We start from the raw sequence: 16,888 nt of genomic DNA on the forward strand, positions 1-16,888 counted from the left end.
TTGAATCGAATGTTCGGCCCGTTGTAACAAAAAATAAAAAAATTCAAAAAAATCAAACAAATAAAAAATGATCAAAATTGTTTGAACAGTTCGAATGGTTAACTGTCCGGTTCAGCGGTTTATTGACCAAAATCAACGGTTTTAGGGGGAAATCCAGATTTTAGGGAAATGGAACCGGTCACCTGACCGATTCCCGATTTTTCTGGTCTGACCATCCGGAAATACAGTTTTCTCATACTAATACGAGGACCAGTTTGGGAAGGCTGAACTGAAGATTCAGCTAAACCGGTTCAAATGCCTTGAAGTGCTCTGTATATATTACGTGTACGTCACCTATGTAAAACCAACACAGTTGGAGACTCTAGCTCTTTATTACACTCTCATTATTTATCCCTCTCCCTCTTTATCTTTATCTCTAACTGTACTTATCTCTCCCTGTACTTCATCTTATCATCCTATCTCATGGATGCCACTTGTATCAAAACTCCCGTAACATCCTTAAATACTGTTGAATATATTGAATGGGATATACAATTGACTCAGATTTTACATGGTATCAGAGCTCTAATTATCCCAGGCTCGATCCTTGGCTTCCAGCATCTCTTCACAAACCCAAAATCCAGCTGATGCGCCAATGACCATCGATGACCCTAGCAGCCCATATTACCTTCATCATTCTGACAATCCTGGAATGATCCTTGTTACCAATGTTCTCACTGGTGAGAACTACGCTTCTTGGTCTCATGCCATGACAATGGCATTATTAGTCAAGAACAAATTGGGCTTCGTAGATGGGAGCATTGAGAAACCAAATAACATCGATGCATATTTTGGAGTTTGGCTGAGAGCCAACAATATGGTCCTATCTTGGATCTTGAATGCAGTTTATAGAGACCTGGCACCTAGCATTCTTTATGCAGAATCAGCCCTCGATGTTTGGAGTGATCTCAAGGAGAGTTTTTAACTTCGCAATGGCCTCAGGATCTATCAGTTGCAGAGGTCTATAGCCACACTACAACATTATTCTCAATCTATTGCAGTTTACTACAACACCCTCAAAGGACATTGGGACATCCTGCACTTGTTCGGGTTCGAAGGAATTTTCCACTTATCTACAACAAACCCAACTTATGTAGTTCCTTATGGGACTAAATGATACATACTCCAACGTTTGGTCCCAAATATTGTTGGATCCACCGCCCTCCATTAGTAAGGCCTATTTACTAGTTCTACAAGATGAAACACAGAGACTTGTACACTCTCAATCTAGCACCATTGAAGGAAGCGGTTTGATTGCGAAGGCACCCGATGAGAAAACATTCACTGCAAACATTGCCAATTCCAACCGTGGTAATACTAAGAGCAAAGAGAGGTGTAGTTGCTACTACATCCTTGGTCACACCCAAGAGGTATGTTATAAATTAAATGGTTATCCCCCTCATCTAAAAGGGAATCATCGTGGGAACAACAAGCCACAACAGCAAAGCACAACAAATTTATCAGGAACCTCCAGCAATGCCTCTATTCCTCAGTTAACTCTCGAACATTACAATCAATTCATCAAGCTCCTTAATGAGGTTAAGTTTGGTCCCTCCATAGCAAACTTTGCAGGTACTTCTTGCTTTCTCTCACAAGCCTGGTCTAATACAAGCTGGGTCATTGACATTGGAGCCACCGATCACATGGCTTCTACCCAGGAAATTCTCAAGTATACACAGCCCCCTACAACAACCCTTGCACCCATCACTCTACCTAATGGTAGTACTTCCAAAGTAACCTCCATTGGTTCTGTTTCCCTCAATGAGCACATGCATCTTGATATTGTCCTTCACTTGCCCAACTTTAAATTTAATTTATTATCAGTTAGTAAACTCACATCTGCTCTCAATTGTTCAGTCACTTTCTATCCTAACTAGTGCCTTTTTTAGGACCTCACAACCAAGACGGTGATTGGACGGGGGAGTGAACGCCTCTACTACCTCGACTATGATCAGCCCAGCTCCAGCCAACATAATCCACCAGCCTCCATGTTCACCAACCATCACGACCCCAAGATTTGGCATGAATTCCTAGGCCACCCTTCTGTGGCTCATTTAAATAAGTTTTGTCAACTATTTCTTTCTCTACCTAGTATGAATTTGCATTCTCATTGTGATGTTTGCCCTCTTGCAAAACAAACTCGCTTACCATTTAATGCTAGTACGATTTCCACTCATGCACCATTCGAACTTGTTCGTTGTGACATATGGGGACCTTATTTTGTTCCCTCTCTTTCCGGCGCTCGTTATTTTTTTCTATTGTGGATGACTACACCCGTTGCACATGGGTTTTCTTAATGCACTTCAAGTCTGAAACCCTTTCCCTCTTCCATTTTTTCTTGCCCTTGTTGCCAACCAATTCCTCACAACCATCAAGTCCCTTCGTAGTGATAATAGACTTGAATTCTTTTCTCAGCCCTTGTGGATTTTTTGAATCACCATGGTATCACTCACCATCATAGCAATGTTGCCACATCACAACAAAATGTGGTTGAACGAAAGCATTGCCACCTCCTCACTATAGCTCGGGCTCTTCGTTTCCAAGCCAATCTTCCGCCTCAATTTTGGGGGGACTGTGTTCTCACTACAACCCTCATAATTAATTGCACACTCACGCCACTGCTAAATTGGCGAACTCCATATGAGCTACTCCATGGGAAGCCACCCCGCATTGACCATCTTCGGGTCATTGGTTGCCTCTCTGCTTCCATTGGTCATCTGTCCCATGACAAATTTGGCCCACAAGTGCTTCGCTGCATCCTCATAGGATGCCCACATGGTCAAAAGGCATACAAACTTCTTGACCTTGACAGCCATAATGTTTTTACTAGTCATGATGTGGTCTTCCATGAACACATTTTCCCCTTTGCACAACACTCCTCGTTATCGACTGCAAGCGTCACACCAACCCTTCCTTTACCTGTCCATGAACAAGTTCCAGATGGTAATGAGAGTTTCCTTCATACTAGCACTTTAAAGTCCCCATCAGTTCCTAAACCACTTCAGACCTCATTTGAATCCACTACTGTTGTTCTTGAGAGTTTCCCCTTGCACAACACTCCTTGATATACTTAATGATACTGGTCTCCAAGGTGCAAAGGCAGCATATTTTCCTCCCCAACAACAAAACAAGTTGGACACCGATGGCAACCCCTTACTTCAGGATCCAGGCCCATTTCGGCAACTCATTGGGCGCTTACAATACTATCACACGCCCGGATCTAGTGTTTGCTGTTAATAGCCTTAGTCAATTTCTCAGTGCTCCACGTACCGCATTGGCATGTTGGTCTGTGCATTTTGCGCTACATCAAAGGAACGATGGGCACTGGTATTCTATTGTCATCCACAAGCAAGTTGACTCTTCATGCTTATACAGATAGTGATTGGGGTGGCTGCACCGCCACTCGACGCTCCGTCACTTGGTACTGCATCTTCCTTGGTTCCAGCCTAATTACATGGAAATCTAAAAAGCAGTCCTTTGTATCACATTCTTTGGAAGAAGCGAAGTACCATTAACTGGCCCACACAGCTTGTGAAGTGCAATGGCTCCATTATTTGCTTCATGACCTCGACATCTCACTCCCATCCACCACCATTTTTTGTGACAATCAGGCTGCTATTTTCATGAGCGAACAAAACATATAGCGTTGGATTGTCATTTTGTTCGCGAAAAGGTTCAAAACGGTCTTCTTCAGCCAGCCTACATTTATTCTTCCTCTCAAGTGGCTGACATTTTTACCAAAGCACTGGGCAAAGAAGCTTTCCAGCGCCTATGTTGCACGTTGGTCCAATCTATTTTTGCTCGAGGTCCTACTTGACGAGGAGTATTACGTGTACGTCACCTATGTGAAACCAACACAGTTGGAGACTCCAGTTCTTTATTCTACTTTCATTACTTATCCCTCTCCCTCTTTATCGCTATCTCTAAATGTACTTCATCTTATCTTATCCTATCTCAAGGATGCCACCAGTACCAAAACTCCTATAACATTCTTAAATACTGTTGAATATAATAAACAAGATATACAATTGACTCAGATTTTACAGTATAAGCTATTCAAAGGGTTTGTGGCAGACAATGCTCCAAGCAACATGACATACTGACAGATGATTTAGGATCTCCGGATTTTTCACCAAACACTAGCGAGTGCCAAATAAGGTCATTATTTGTTACATTGTATTAAGTTATAGGATAAATTATTAACCTCTACTGTGGTTTTCTAACATCTTTAATTTATTCTAAACTTTGGCTTCATTCTCCAGAAAATCCCATATATGACAATACCCTTATATATCCATTTTGATATAATTAGCAAATTTCCATGTATTTTGTTTGTGAAAATTTTAGATTATGATGATGGTAATAATATGTATGTAATTTTTTTATTATTTATTATATATATTAAAGAATAAAAGATAATTTATTAAAAAGAAAAAAGAAATATATTACAATCGAAACTGAACTAGAAAAACAGCTCCATCAGCTCTGAAAGGCAATAAAAATCCTTCTATCTAAGAGACCTGACAAATCTGTATCTATACTCCCTATAAAAGAGCGAATGTCTCTTCTTTCTGAAATTTTTATTGGATGTTTTCTACCCCTTATCTAAGCAGCATACAACAGGCATAAAGAGGGCATGAATGTCTTTTACACTCACTCCAAAAACACCTGACTTATAACAGTTCAGAAACTGCCTACTTATAATTGTTCAAAAACTGCCCATGCATTGTAAAAAGATTTTTGTCTTAGAGACACTGTCATGTGAAAATGCACGTACATGTTTTCTAGTAGCCCCAAAAAGCACCAGCTTAAGACCAGGACTTTCATAAACTCGCCCTACATAGACATGGCTAACAGGTGGCCTTATTTCTTCCCCCGTACATTTACTATTATTGAAAAATCTGCATAAAAATTTACAAGCTTTCTCAATTTTCTACTTTCAGAAAGTCCACCGAACCTGAAGAGATATGCTTCAGTCAGTGCAAGGCCTGTTCAAACAACCTTGTATAGGGAATATCTCCGCACTTATGTGGTTTATTTCATGGAGAGATATTCCCAATACAAGGCTATAGTGGTTGTTAGAAGGGGCTTTGCATTGACTGAATCTGGTTTCGAACTTGAACCCCTCACTACCTGCATAAAAGTCTTCATCATCACTATCACCTTCTTTTCTCTCGTGTGTTTTTGGCTTCTCCCTCAAACCTTCGGAAAGACTCTAGCGAATTTTTCCCCAACCTATAAATGCAAACCCAACGACTTTTTCACCTATAGAACCTTCTCTACATGGGACTCTTTAGACCTATGCTCCTCTTCCACTCATCATCTCTGTCTCTTCCCTTTGTTCTAGAGGAACTTTCTTTACCAAAATCCTGGGCTGTCTTGTCTTCTTTCCATGTAACCCAATTGAAACTATGGCAATGGTCAGGGGTGGAGCTAGGGGGGACCCAGGGGAGCCATGGCCCCCCTCCCATGGTCCAGAAATCAACACACTGAATACCCAGGGGAGCCATGGCTCATCCATTGTTTTGGCCTCCTTCATAAAAAATTCCTAGCTGCACCCCTGAATAACCTCCAACTCTCCTTCTAGGATTGGAAAAGAGTTTGAGTCCTGATTCTCAAAATTTTTTTTCACTAACTCCATTGAGAACCACGCTCCCTTATCTTGCATGCTTCTTGCATAACATCCTCCATCCTGCCCTTTTTGCATTGTTGGCTAAGAATAAGTTTCTCAAGTTCCTAGAAAGAGTGGAGTGCATTTTAGCTTGTCTCTGGGAGCAGATTGTTGATTTTGGGACACATCACTCAGAACCTGACCTCCCAAAATTTCTCGACCAGCTCGCACTTGTCACTAACCTTGGAATGGAAAACTCATCACTTTGGGTCCCACCCTCAAAGACTCCCCAAAAATAACTGGCCCATGGGCCTAAGGAACCTCCTATGTGCAAAGATTTGATTTGAACCTTACTCAGTAGAGGGGCCCACATCCCCAGATTCCTTCAACTCTGACTCTAATGGAACCAAAGCAAGACAACCATCTCCCTCCGACGAACGGGGGAGGGGGAGGTTTCTTGTCCATCTAGAACCTCCTTCTAATGAGATCGACCCCTGTGAATCAATCGAAACCTACCACTCCTGGACCCCCCACCCCACCACACACGAGCACTGGCCTTTGAGACTTTGGTGGAGGCTTGTCCACTTTCTGATACATCGAGATTAGTCATCCTCAAGACTTAACTGAGAACCGGCTAGACAACTCAATCTTCCTAAACTACTGTACAATTTCCATGTGTAATTTGTTCAATATGACAATATATAATATTAGAGATATTTTCAAAATTTTTTACATAATTTAATTTTTATGTTTCAATATTTCTTAATTTTATTATTTAATTATCATATCCCATTTGACGCAAATGACTAATTAATTGCTAAGTTTTGAAAATAAAAGGCATGTGCTTAAGATTAAAGATTTTAAACTACCTTTGGATGCGATCATACCAGTACTAATGCACTGGATCCCATCAAAACTCTAAAGTAATGCGTGCTTGGACGAGAGTAGCATTAGGATGGGTGACCTCCTGAAAAGTCTTTGTGTTGCACCCAAATTTTATCGTGGTGCAATTATACCAGCACTAATGCACCTGATTCAATCAGATTTCCGAAGTTAAGCGTGCTTGGGTGAGAATAGTACTAAGATGGGTGGCCTCCTGAAAAGTTCTTGTGTTGCACCCCAATTTTATTTATTTATATGTGATGTGATCTTTTTATAAAAAAAAAGGAAAATAAAAGGCATGTGATTATATTATTATCTCCCTAAACTTACAATTTTTATGTGTAGTTTGTTTTTGAGTAGTTTTGAAAATAAAAGAGATGTGCTTATATCATCTTTTTATGCCCCAAAATTATCCCATGGTAGAGGGGTGACACCATAAATTTTTTATTAATATAAGTAAACCCGCTAACGGAGGAGGATTAGAAACCTTGTCCATCAAGAAAGAATATCACTATCTTAGGCATTCAGTGAGGGCCTATAGTTTGATGGATTACGGCCTCGAGAGAAAGGAACCGTCTGACTGTCAGTTGGCGTACGTGGCAAAAATGGGTCACCATCCTTGTGTAGCTTGAATCGCACTCAATCTTGTATTCCAACATGAAAATTCCTCACCAACAAGTAGGGACCTAAACTGGTAGAGATGAGTCGATCCCGATTTGCACTCAATAACTGAAGTAGAACTCAGCTCAGTTCTGCTCATTCAAATCAATACTTTGATATTAGGCCGAATGGAGGATTAGAAATATACAACCCCAAATGCAAGACCCTAATAAAAACCATGGTTAGAAATATGCAGATTACTATCTCTAAAAGGAGAATTTACTATACTTGTTAGCAAATAATGGACTTGGTTAAATAGGACAGAGAACAGGTGGATCCACTAATTATTTAATTGGGTAAAGGAACTTTACTTGCTTACTTTGTTATGGTGGTTAATTCCATAGTCTCATCATACATTTGAGCAGCTCCAAAAATAATTATTTGCTTATGGTGGTTAATTCCAACAAAAGGGGCAAATGGCCGGTGCTCATCATTTGTTCTAAATGTGGTACCAAAGCAAACAAAATCCCCAAAATACTGATAATCACTATAACGGCAGTTTTTGGAGCGGCTGTTCGGTGATTACCGCTAGAAATATTGGTCTTTAGCGGCAGTCAATTAAAACTGCCGTTAAAGACTAGGTGACAACTGCTAATGGCCAATGTTTTCTCCCTCGCGGCTCGCGCTTCTATCTATCCCCTCTCTCTCTCTCTCTCTCTTCTGTATTTAATCTGATATTTGATTTTCTTTGCGTATTTACCTTAAATTTACATTGACATGTTATTTTTTTTTTCAGTTACCTCCTGATAGGAAAAAGAAAAGAGCAATTTGGGTCATGTATTATGAATTGATGATTGCTAAATATCTATATATTACCTATATTTCTTCTATTGTTTCTGTTATAAAATTCTCTTCGTTGCAGTAATTACAGTAGGAAAATTTTGTTTCTGAATTTTAGTTGCATTTTATGGTTTTGTTTTTCTTAATACTTGTAAATGAATGCTTTTCTATCCTTTTTTTCTTTCCTTTTTGAATTTTGATTTCTTCTAGTGTTTTCCCGCTTATTTGGCATGTAAACATTCCTCATTTTCTCAAAGGGTTTCTTGACTAATTCTCTCAGTTCCAGCACGCTCTGCAATCAAGTGATGGATCTTGAATCTGATTCTTTTGATCAGGATGAGCTTAAGACAGAAAAGCCATCTGTAGTTGCATTAGAAAAGAAAAAGATTATGTTTAACAATCTGCTGTGGCTTTGCGCTGTCGTGTTCTACCTCCCTCTTGCATCAGGAATCTAGATCCTCTTGGTATCCGGAGAGCAAAGTCAATAGGTATAAATTTAGTTCGGTCTTCTGTTTTTAATTTAATGGAGGATTATTTTAGAATCTCTAGGTTATTTTCTTTGTTTTGAAAAATTGGTTTTGTTAGAAAGATAATAACCTCCAAATGTTTTTTCCATATTGACTTCACACCCACAAATTTTCCCTTTCTGAAATTGGTAGAATACATAATTTGTTGGATGTTTTTTCTAACATGGAATTCAGATTGCTACATGTGGATAAATTATGACATAACAACGTACCCGATATACTTGGACATTTGTATTGTGGTTCTCTTTGGAGTGTGCAAGTGCAACTCGTGGTGGGGAGAGTGATTGGGTGTACTTTGGTTTGGTTCTCTTGCCTTCCTAAATCATTGATAGCTCTATTTATTGAAGGTGATTCCCCAAGGAGGAAACTTGTGGGTGGTTGTGGACTAACTCAAACAATGTGATGTACACTATTCAGACACTTTTTTATATCATGTTTTAATTTAAATTTGGGAAAAGGTTTAATTATTACTAATAACTGATATCTTTCAACTTGGCAAATTTCAGTCCTTTCCACTAAATGTTATTTCTGGTTACTATGATACCAAGATATCTATAGATTGCTCAGGCATTGTAGTACATACATGAACGAGGAATAGTCACCTTTGATGTAAAACCTGATAATATTTATGTCAAGAATGAAATTTATAAGCTTGGTGATGTTGGCTGTGCAACTATAATCAATAAGCTTGGTGATGTTGGCTGTGCAACTGTAATCAAATGTTAGGTAAACACATAAAACTTATGATATATAGATTATTGGGGATGGCTTTGGTCTGGATGTAGGAGCTTTATTTGCTTTCCGGGGTCCATATAACTTGTTACCTCTTGCATTTCAAGAGGTGGATTCCAATGATCTGTGCTAGGTCAAGGGTCAAGTTATGGTGCTCCGTACCCATTTATTGGTCCCACAGCTCAAGAGTCCAAAAGTTTTCCTCCAGCATTTCTTATCTGGTTGTTAACAAAGTTCCTCTAACTGAATAAATTTAATTGTGACATTTGGACAACAAACAAGAAGACAGGGATAAGGTTGTAATTCTTTTCCAGGACATGCTAGAGGTACTTCAATACTCTGCAATATTTATTTTCTTTTTTCTTCTTCAGTTTTTTTCTTTTTTTTTGACAATGTCCCTTTCTGTACAGACCCTAGAACTTATTATACAAGAACGGGTCAATACCTCTGCCAAACTGAAAGAGAAGAAGTAATATCAATCTATGAACCATAAAGATGGACATGAATTTAGATTGTGTTTTAGAGAGCCAAATAAATTTGCTTTGCTGTATTGGTGCAGAACTTATTATGGGAAGGTCATGGAGGAAATGAATGCAAAGTTACAGGAACAACAAGTTAATTAAAAAAATATTTAATTTCTTAGTGGCTGTGCCGACCATTTTCCTCCTTCCAATGTCTTGACAATAAGTGTAACTTTTTTGTTTTGAGCAGGATTGGATCAATTCTCACAAACTCAACACTAGTGCTGGAAAACTAAGACTGGTATATCTGTAACTGATACCTGCTTTTATCTTTCTATTGCTTGGAATTTTGGTTGGTAGTGATAGGCCATCATAATTTACAAAGGCACACTAGTATCTGCATTTCATTAGTATGATTTCTGTAAATAACCTGGCTTGACTCTTTCTACATTAATGTTGGAAAACTATGACTGGTATATTTGTAACTGATACATACTTTTATCATTCTTTTGCTTAGGATTTTGGTTGCTAGTGATAGGCATCATAACTAACAAAGGTTCACTAGTATTTGCATTTCATTAGATTTTTGGAGAACTGATGAGTCTCTTCTTCAAGAATGTTCTATAGGTACTATTACTATCACTTTATTCCAAGTTAGTTACTTTTTGGATTATTAAATAATCATTTATTCCAATTAGTAAACATATGTGCTCTTGTACACTTCATTTGTGAGAAAAGTATCATTCTACTTTCTCTGAGATAGATATATAAGAAACATTTTAACACAACATTGGAGAAGCCTTGCTTTAATCTTGTATGAAGATCTCAATTGGCTGATGTTATTTGTCATAGTAATTACCGTTAAAGGGACTGTGTGATATGATAAACCTTAAAAATGTTCGTATTGTTATTTTAGGTACTATTCATGTAATGTGGGCTTAGTAGTTGTTAGCGTATGGGGATTTCTGTCTTTATATCAAGATTAATGTTGCTGATCTGTAATGTTGTGTTGGAACCAGTGCTCCTAACTTAAATAAGGGCACATATGTCTTTTCAATCTTTTTTAATAATATAAGTTCTATCTGGCCGACTGGGAGAAGGTCATGTTGAGACTTCCAGTTCGAACTAGAATTTCCCCTTCTCTCTTTCTCTCTTTCTTCCACCTTTCTACCTCTTTCTACCTAACCGATCTTAGACAGATAGAATTCTAAGGCAGGCCGAATCATAACATGGTATCAGAACTGATTGAATCTGCCTAGATTTCTGTCTGCCTAGATTTTTATTCTCTGTGCACCCAATCTAGGGTTTCTCCCTTTTTTTCTGCATTCGACTGGAGATAAGGGAAAGGACTGAATAGGAGTGATCGCCCTCTTCCTTTGGAGGTTTCTATGCCTCTAGTCAGGTTGTGTGTGGTCGGTTTTTGTGGTTTCTACGATCACCCTCCCCTAATCGATGAAGAATAGAGGGCCGATCTGTGTGGTGCAGTGGTTGTCGTGTGTGGACTGAATTCCTACTCGTGTGGTTGTTACTTTAGTGATAAGGTAAGAGATCTCAGTGCATGATATGTATTATGGATCAAATAGGAAGTGTGTTTCAGACCATATGCTAGGGTTTCAGATAGTAATGTGCTAGGGTTTATGCTGGTTTTTGTGTATTTCGAAGGAGGAGTTATGATCATATAGTGGTGAGATTTCAGGTAGTTGTAGGAGTAGGGTTTGTGGTGTAAAGAGCACACTTTTCAGCAACAACAAGTGTTGAAATCAGTGTGACAGGTGGGATCTAGTTGTGTGCAGTGTGCAAAATTCAGTGGTAATAGAATTCAACAAGTGTGCAAAATCGGTGATAACATAATGGGAGATAACAGTGATTGTAAACCTAGTGTGATGGTGCCTATATACTACCTGAATGTTTAGATGGCCTCCATTAAACTAAATGGAGAGAATTATATAGCCTTCCTTAGTCTGCACACCTTACCATCCTTGAGTCAACTGTCTGTTTTGGATTGTAAGTCATGTCAGTTTGGGAAACACCATCGTGTTCCCTTTAGTTTTAGGGTTGATAGTCGTGTGTCAACTCCTTTTTCTTTAATTCATTCAGATGTTTGGGGTCCTTATAAAGTGATGTCATATAATGGATACAGATGCTTTGTCATTTTTGTTGATGATTTTTCAAGGATGACGTGGCTCTATCTAATGCAAGAAAGAAGTGAATTGTTTACCATTTTTCAAAAATTTTATGTTGAGATTCGTAACCAATTTGGTACCCACATCAAAGTTTTCCGTTCTGATAATTACCGCGAATATTTATCCTCATCATTTCAGGAATACCTGGACCAACACGGCATTATACATCAGACCTCATGTACCTACACCCCACAACAAAACCAAGTGGCTGAGAGAAAGAATCGCAATCTCCTGGAAACAGCAAGATCCCTCATGCATCACATGCATGTTCTCAAACCCTTTTGGAGTGATGTAGTGCTTACCTCGTGCTTTCTGATTAATCGGATGCCCACGTTCATCCTTGATGGTCATTCTTCGTTTCAGGTCTTGTTTCCCGCTTTGTCTCTGTTTCCTCTTACGTCGAGGGTATTTGGGTGTGTCTGCTTTGTTCATAATCTAGGTCTCGGGAATGATAAGTTCGATGCCCATTCTCTTAAGTGCATCTTCCTTGGCTATTCTTGGACCCATAAAGGGTATAGGTGTTACCATTGTAGTTCTCGACGGTCCTTTGTGTGTGTTGATGTCACCTTCTTTGAGTCTACTCTGTTCTTTTTGGGGTCTGGTGATGCTTCTTTCTCCTCATCACCTCCTCCTCTTCCACTTGCTGTCGTCGATCCTCTTCCCTTGGTTCCAGCCGTGACCAAACCCTTGCCTCTGGTGCCACCACCTATTGAATGCCCACCTATCCGTCATGTGTATACACATCTTCCATGCTTACCAGCTACTACTCCTCCAGCTACATCTCCGTCGACAAATCCGACACCAAACCTGCACTCAGCATCTGAGCTTGACCTCCCCATTGCTTTTCGGAAAGGTAAACATACTTGCACCCTTCGCCCAATTTCTAATTATATTTCACTTACTCACCTTTCCACTTCCCATCGCCAATTTTTCCCCTTGTTATCATCAGTTGTTGTCCCTAAGGATGTTTAGGAAGCCCTTGCCTCTCTAGGGTGGTGTCGAGCCATGGAAGAAGAACTCCCTACCCTTCATCATAATCATACTTGGGACCTCACTGCTCTTCCTCCTAGGAAGCAAGCTATAGGTTGTAAATGGGTTTATACGGTTAAGTATTTGCCTGATGGTAGTGTTGAATGCCTGAAAATGCGATTTGTTGCAAACGGATACTCCCAAACCTATGGTATTGACTACACAAAGACTTTCTCACCAGTTGCTAAGATAGGGTCGGTTCATATTGTGATCTTTCTTGCAGCCATGTATGAGTGGCCACTATATCAGCTTGATATCAAGAATGCCTTTTTTCATGGTGACACTCGAGGAGGTCTACATGGAGCAACCTCTAGGGTTTGTTGCTCAGGGGGGGGATGGTAAGGTGTGCAGGCTAAGAAAGGCTATATATGGGCTTAAACAATCTCATCGAGCATGGTTTGGTAGGTTCAGTGAGGTGGTAAAGAAGTTTGGTATGAAACAGTGCAAAGTTGACCATTCTGTATTTAGTCATCACTCTCTGGGAGGAAAAATACCGTTGGTGGTGTATGTAGATGATATTGTTATTACTGAAAATGATAATATGGGTATTGAGAGGTTGAAGACTTATCTGTAGGATCATTTTCAGACAAAGGATCTTGGTAAGCTAAACTACTTGGGGATAGAGGTAGCAAGATCCAAGTATGGTATTAACCTGTGCTAGAGAAAATATGTGATTGATTTGCTGGAAGAAACAGGCTTGTTGGGTGCCAAACCAGTTGAAACACCCATGGACACAAATACCAAGCTAAGCAGTGATATGGGTGAAGTGTTTAAAGACCCCGGAAGATACCGATGACTTGTGGGTAAACTGAACTACCTAACCATTACTAGACCAGACATCTCATTAGCGGTTAGTGTGGTAAGCCAGTTCATGCAAAAACCTTTGATTCCTCATTGGAATGCAGTTCTAAGAATTGTAAAGTATCTAAAAGGGGCTCCGGGTCGCGGTCTGATATACAAGAGTGGCGAAAAACTTGAAATAGAAATGTATTCTGATGCTGACTGGGCCGGTTTTATGTTTGATAGGCGGTCTACTACAGGCTATTGCACTTTCCTGGGAGGTAACCTAGTGACATGGAAAAGTAAGAAGCAGACGGTTGTGGCAAGAAGTAGTGTAGAAGCAGAATATAGGGCTATGGCGCACTCCGCTTGTGAACTAGTGTGGCTAAGGAACCTTCTACAGGAAGTAGGGTACAACATCAACACTCCAATGAAGCTCTATTGTGATAATCAGGTTGCAGTTCATATTTCCTCTAATCCAGTGTTTCATGAAAGAACCAAACACATTGAAGTTGACTGCCACTTTGTGAGGGAGAAGGTACTAAATGGAGAATTAGACACTACACATGTTAATACAGGAAATCAGTGGGCTGACTTATTTACAAAAGGCTTGAATCAGGGAAGAGTGGACTACATATATAACAAGTTGGTGATATATACTCACCAGCTTGAGGGGGAGTGTTAGCGTAGAGGTATTTCTGTCTTTATACCTAGATTAATGTTGTTGATCTGTAATGTTGTGTTGGAACCAGTGCTCCTAACTTAAATAAGGGCACATATATCTTTTCAATCTTTTTTAATAATATAAGTTCTGTCTGGCCGACTGAGAGAAGGTCATGTTGAGACTTCCAATTCGAACCAGAATTTCCCCTTCTCTTTTTCTCTCTTTCTTCCACCTTTCTATCTCTTTCTACCTAACTGATGTCAGATAGATAGAATTCTAAGGTAGGCCGAATCATAACAGTAATTATTGGAATCATCAAGATTGGTTATATGGACTTTTATTTCTATTCATTTGGAAACAGTTTAGGAATGGTACTTTCTGCTACTTTGGATAATAAGAATGATGTCCAATAAGTTATTAATCACTTTTTTGATGTGGAGGGTGAAGCATTTAAGTGTAAAGAGGCAAGTGACAGGTCCATAGAAAAATAAAGAAATGGAAGTCATTACACCTCTGATTTCCATTACTTGGGTATTGGTTATTTAATTTCTGTTTTATTGGACATTCATCATTAAGCATTTGAACTTGCAATTGTCAAAGTGGTAAATTGATTAGTAATGAGAAATCAATTTTGAGGTATCTTTTTGGATCCAGTGATCTGTAGCTTTTCATGAGCTCTTTTACTTTTAGTTTACATGTTGTGATTGAAGTTATTGTCACCTCCCTCAGATGGTGCCTTTAAGATTAATTTGGGTGTGTTCTTGTTGGGGAATCTTGAAGGCTTGGACCATTAGGCATACGGGTTAAGAGGTGGTTTTAGAGGCCATAGTACGGGGAGATCATCTTAGTTTTTCCTCGTCCATATGGAGATTGTGATTCCATTAAAGAAGAGATTTTGGCTCTGCTCCAAGATGTTTGGATGGAATTCTATTTTGGGTTGAGGGGGTGGGGGTGGATGGAATTCAAGTGCCATCGAAAATCAGAGGCTGGGAGAGACACAGTCTATCCTGTTAATGCAATTGCATTCCATCCTGTGTAAGTCTTTTCCTTTCTCAGTGGGGGAGCTATAGGACTGAGTGTAACATAAGCGACTTGCCAAGATGGATTGTTGGAGAGATACAAGACCAAGAAGGATGACATGTAAATGGAAACCTAGAAGAACATGGACAACATTTGATTGAGATAGTTCTGTTATGTGAATTGGAGAGCACGCCTATAATGGCTCTGAAAAGTGGGACAAAAGAATGTCTTTCATGTTGTAAGATGTCTGATAAGAAATGATTTGAGCAGTTACAGATATATACAAGCTGTAGAGTGGATTAGCATATTGATACTCATCCTGGTATCAACTTGGTTAAGGCTTAGCAAAGTTTATCTGATATTGTGAACCCTTTTTTGTGTTGGGGTGGGGGTGGGGTGGTTGGGTAGCGTCGATCCAATAATTAATATAGTTAACTGGGTTACTCATTGATTATTTGTTTGATGGTAATTGGTCTTCTCTCTGCATGTGGATGTAAGAATTCAATCCTAAAGGTAGGCGTTGCTTTCCCATTTCATTGAGTAATTGGTTCAAGACTCATTTTTTGTCTATGCTTCCAAGTGTGGCAGCTACGGCACATTTGCCACTGGAGGTTGTGATGGATATGTCAATATGTGGGATGGCAACAATAAGAAGAGGCTATATCAAGTAGTATTGCAGTTTTTGTGTTTCATTTTAAGTTAAATGAATGTAGTGAAAACATATTATTTTAAGAAAATTAGAAATAAATTAAAAAACAGGTTATATATATATATATATATATATATATATATATATATATATATATATATATATATATATATTCTTTAGCAGCAGTTGCGTTTGCCGCTAAATACATTTTTGACTGGCGCTACAAGTCTTTTTAGTGGCAGTTTTTTGTTCTTTACTGGCAGTCGAGAAAACTTTCACTAGAATTTTTAGCGGCTTTTTGCCGACTGCCCGTAGTGAATCTGCCACCATTCTTGCATCAGCCCAGAATATGTTGGTTATCATACTTTCATTATCAACTTGAATGGAATGAAATGATGCCATGTTCTTCTCTTGCAACTTGTCAAAGTATTCTAATATTTGCTCCTCCACCACCATTTTTCATATCTTTCTTTCTTTTAATTTGCAAGTAGTTACGATAACCAACATCTCTAAATCCAAGATTTTGAAACCCTCCTGATTGTCTACTCATAAATTCCATAGTTGCTTTTGGAGCTTTTCCAAATTTTTGGAGAATATATTTTATAGATCCAATGTTAATACAATTTTTTTTATTTTCCTTTTTCAAATCTTTGGAGGCTACTAGACAATGTAAGCCAACTTATTAGGTTTTACACGAGATGGTTTTTAGAGATTAAACGTGTAGACTTCAGAGCCAATTTTTTTCAACTCTTTTTGGGTACATAGGAGTGTAATCTAACCTGGGTTTTCAGTGGGTAATGCAACTTTCACACTATTCTAGGGCGTTTCCCCAACCAATGGTAAATATGGGATTTAATGAGAGGGAATTGAA

At 39.0% G+C, this 16,888-nt stretch overlaps 1 protein-coding gene and 2 pseudogenes across 1 annotated transcript; all 3 read left to right on the forward strand.

Annotated features, from left to right (window-relative positions):
• The first annotated feature begins 634 nt into the window (after positions 1–634).
• Positions 635–964, forward strand: LOC148843430 (uncharacterized). The gene has a single exon (XM_088959414.1). The coding sequence runs from the start codon at positions 635–637 to the stop codon at positions 962–964; it is 330 nt and encodes a 109-aa protein (XP_088815540.1).
• A 5,559-nt stretch (positions 965–6,523) lies between these two features.
• LOC148843431 (5S ribosomal RNA) lies at positions 6,524–6,642 on the forward strand (annotated as a pseudogene).
• Positions 6,643–6,652: 10 nt separating this feature from the next.
• On the forward strand, positions 6,653–6,771 carry LOC148843432 (5S ribosomal RNA; annotated as a pseudogene).
• The last annotated feature ends 10,117 nt before the right edge of the window (positions 6,772–16,888 follow it).

This window comes from Nelumbo lutea, chromosome 8 (genome assembly GCF_056320005.1).
Source record: "Nelumbo lutea isolate HS-2025 chromosome 8, American lotus-T2T, whole genome shotgun sequence".
Lineage (NCBI taxonomy): Eukaryota > Viridiplantae > Streptophyta > Magnoliopsida > Proteales > Nelumbonaceae > Nelumbo > Nelumbo lutea.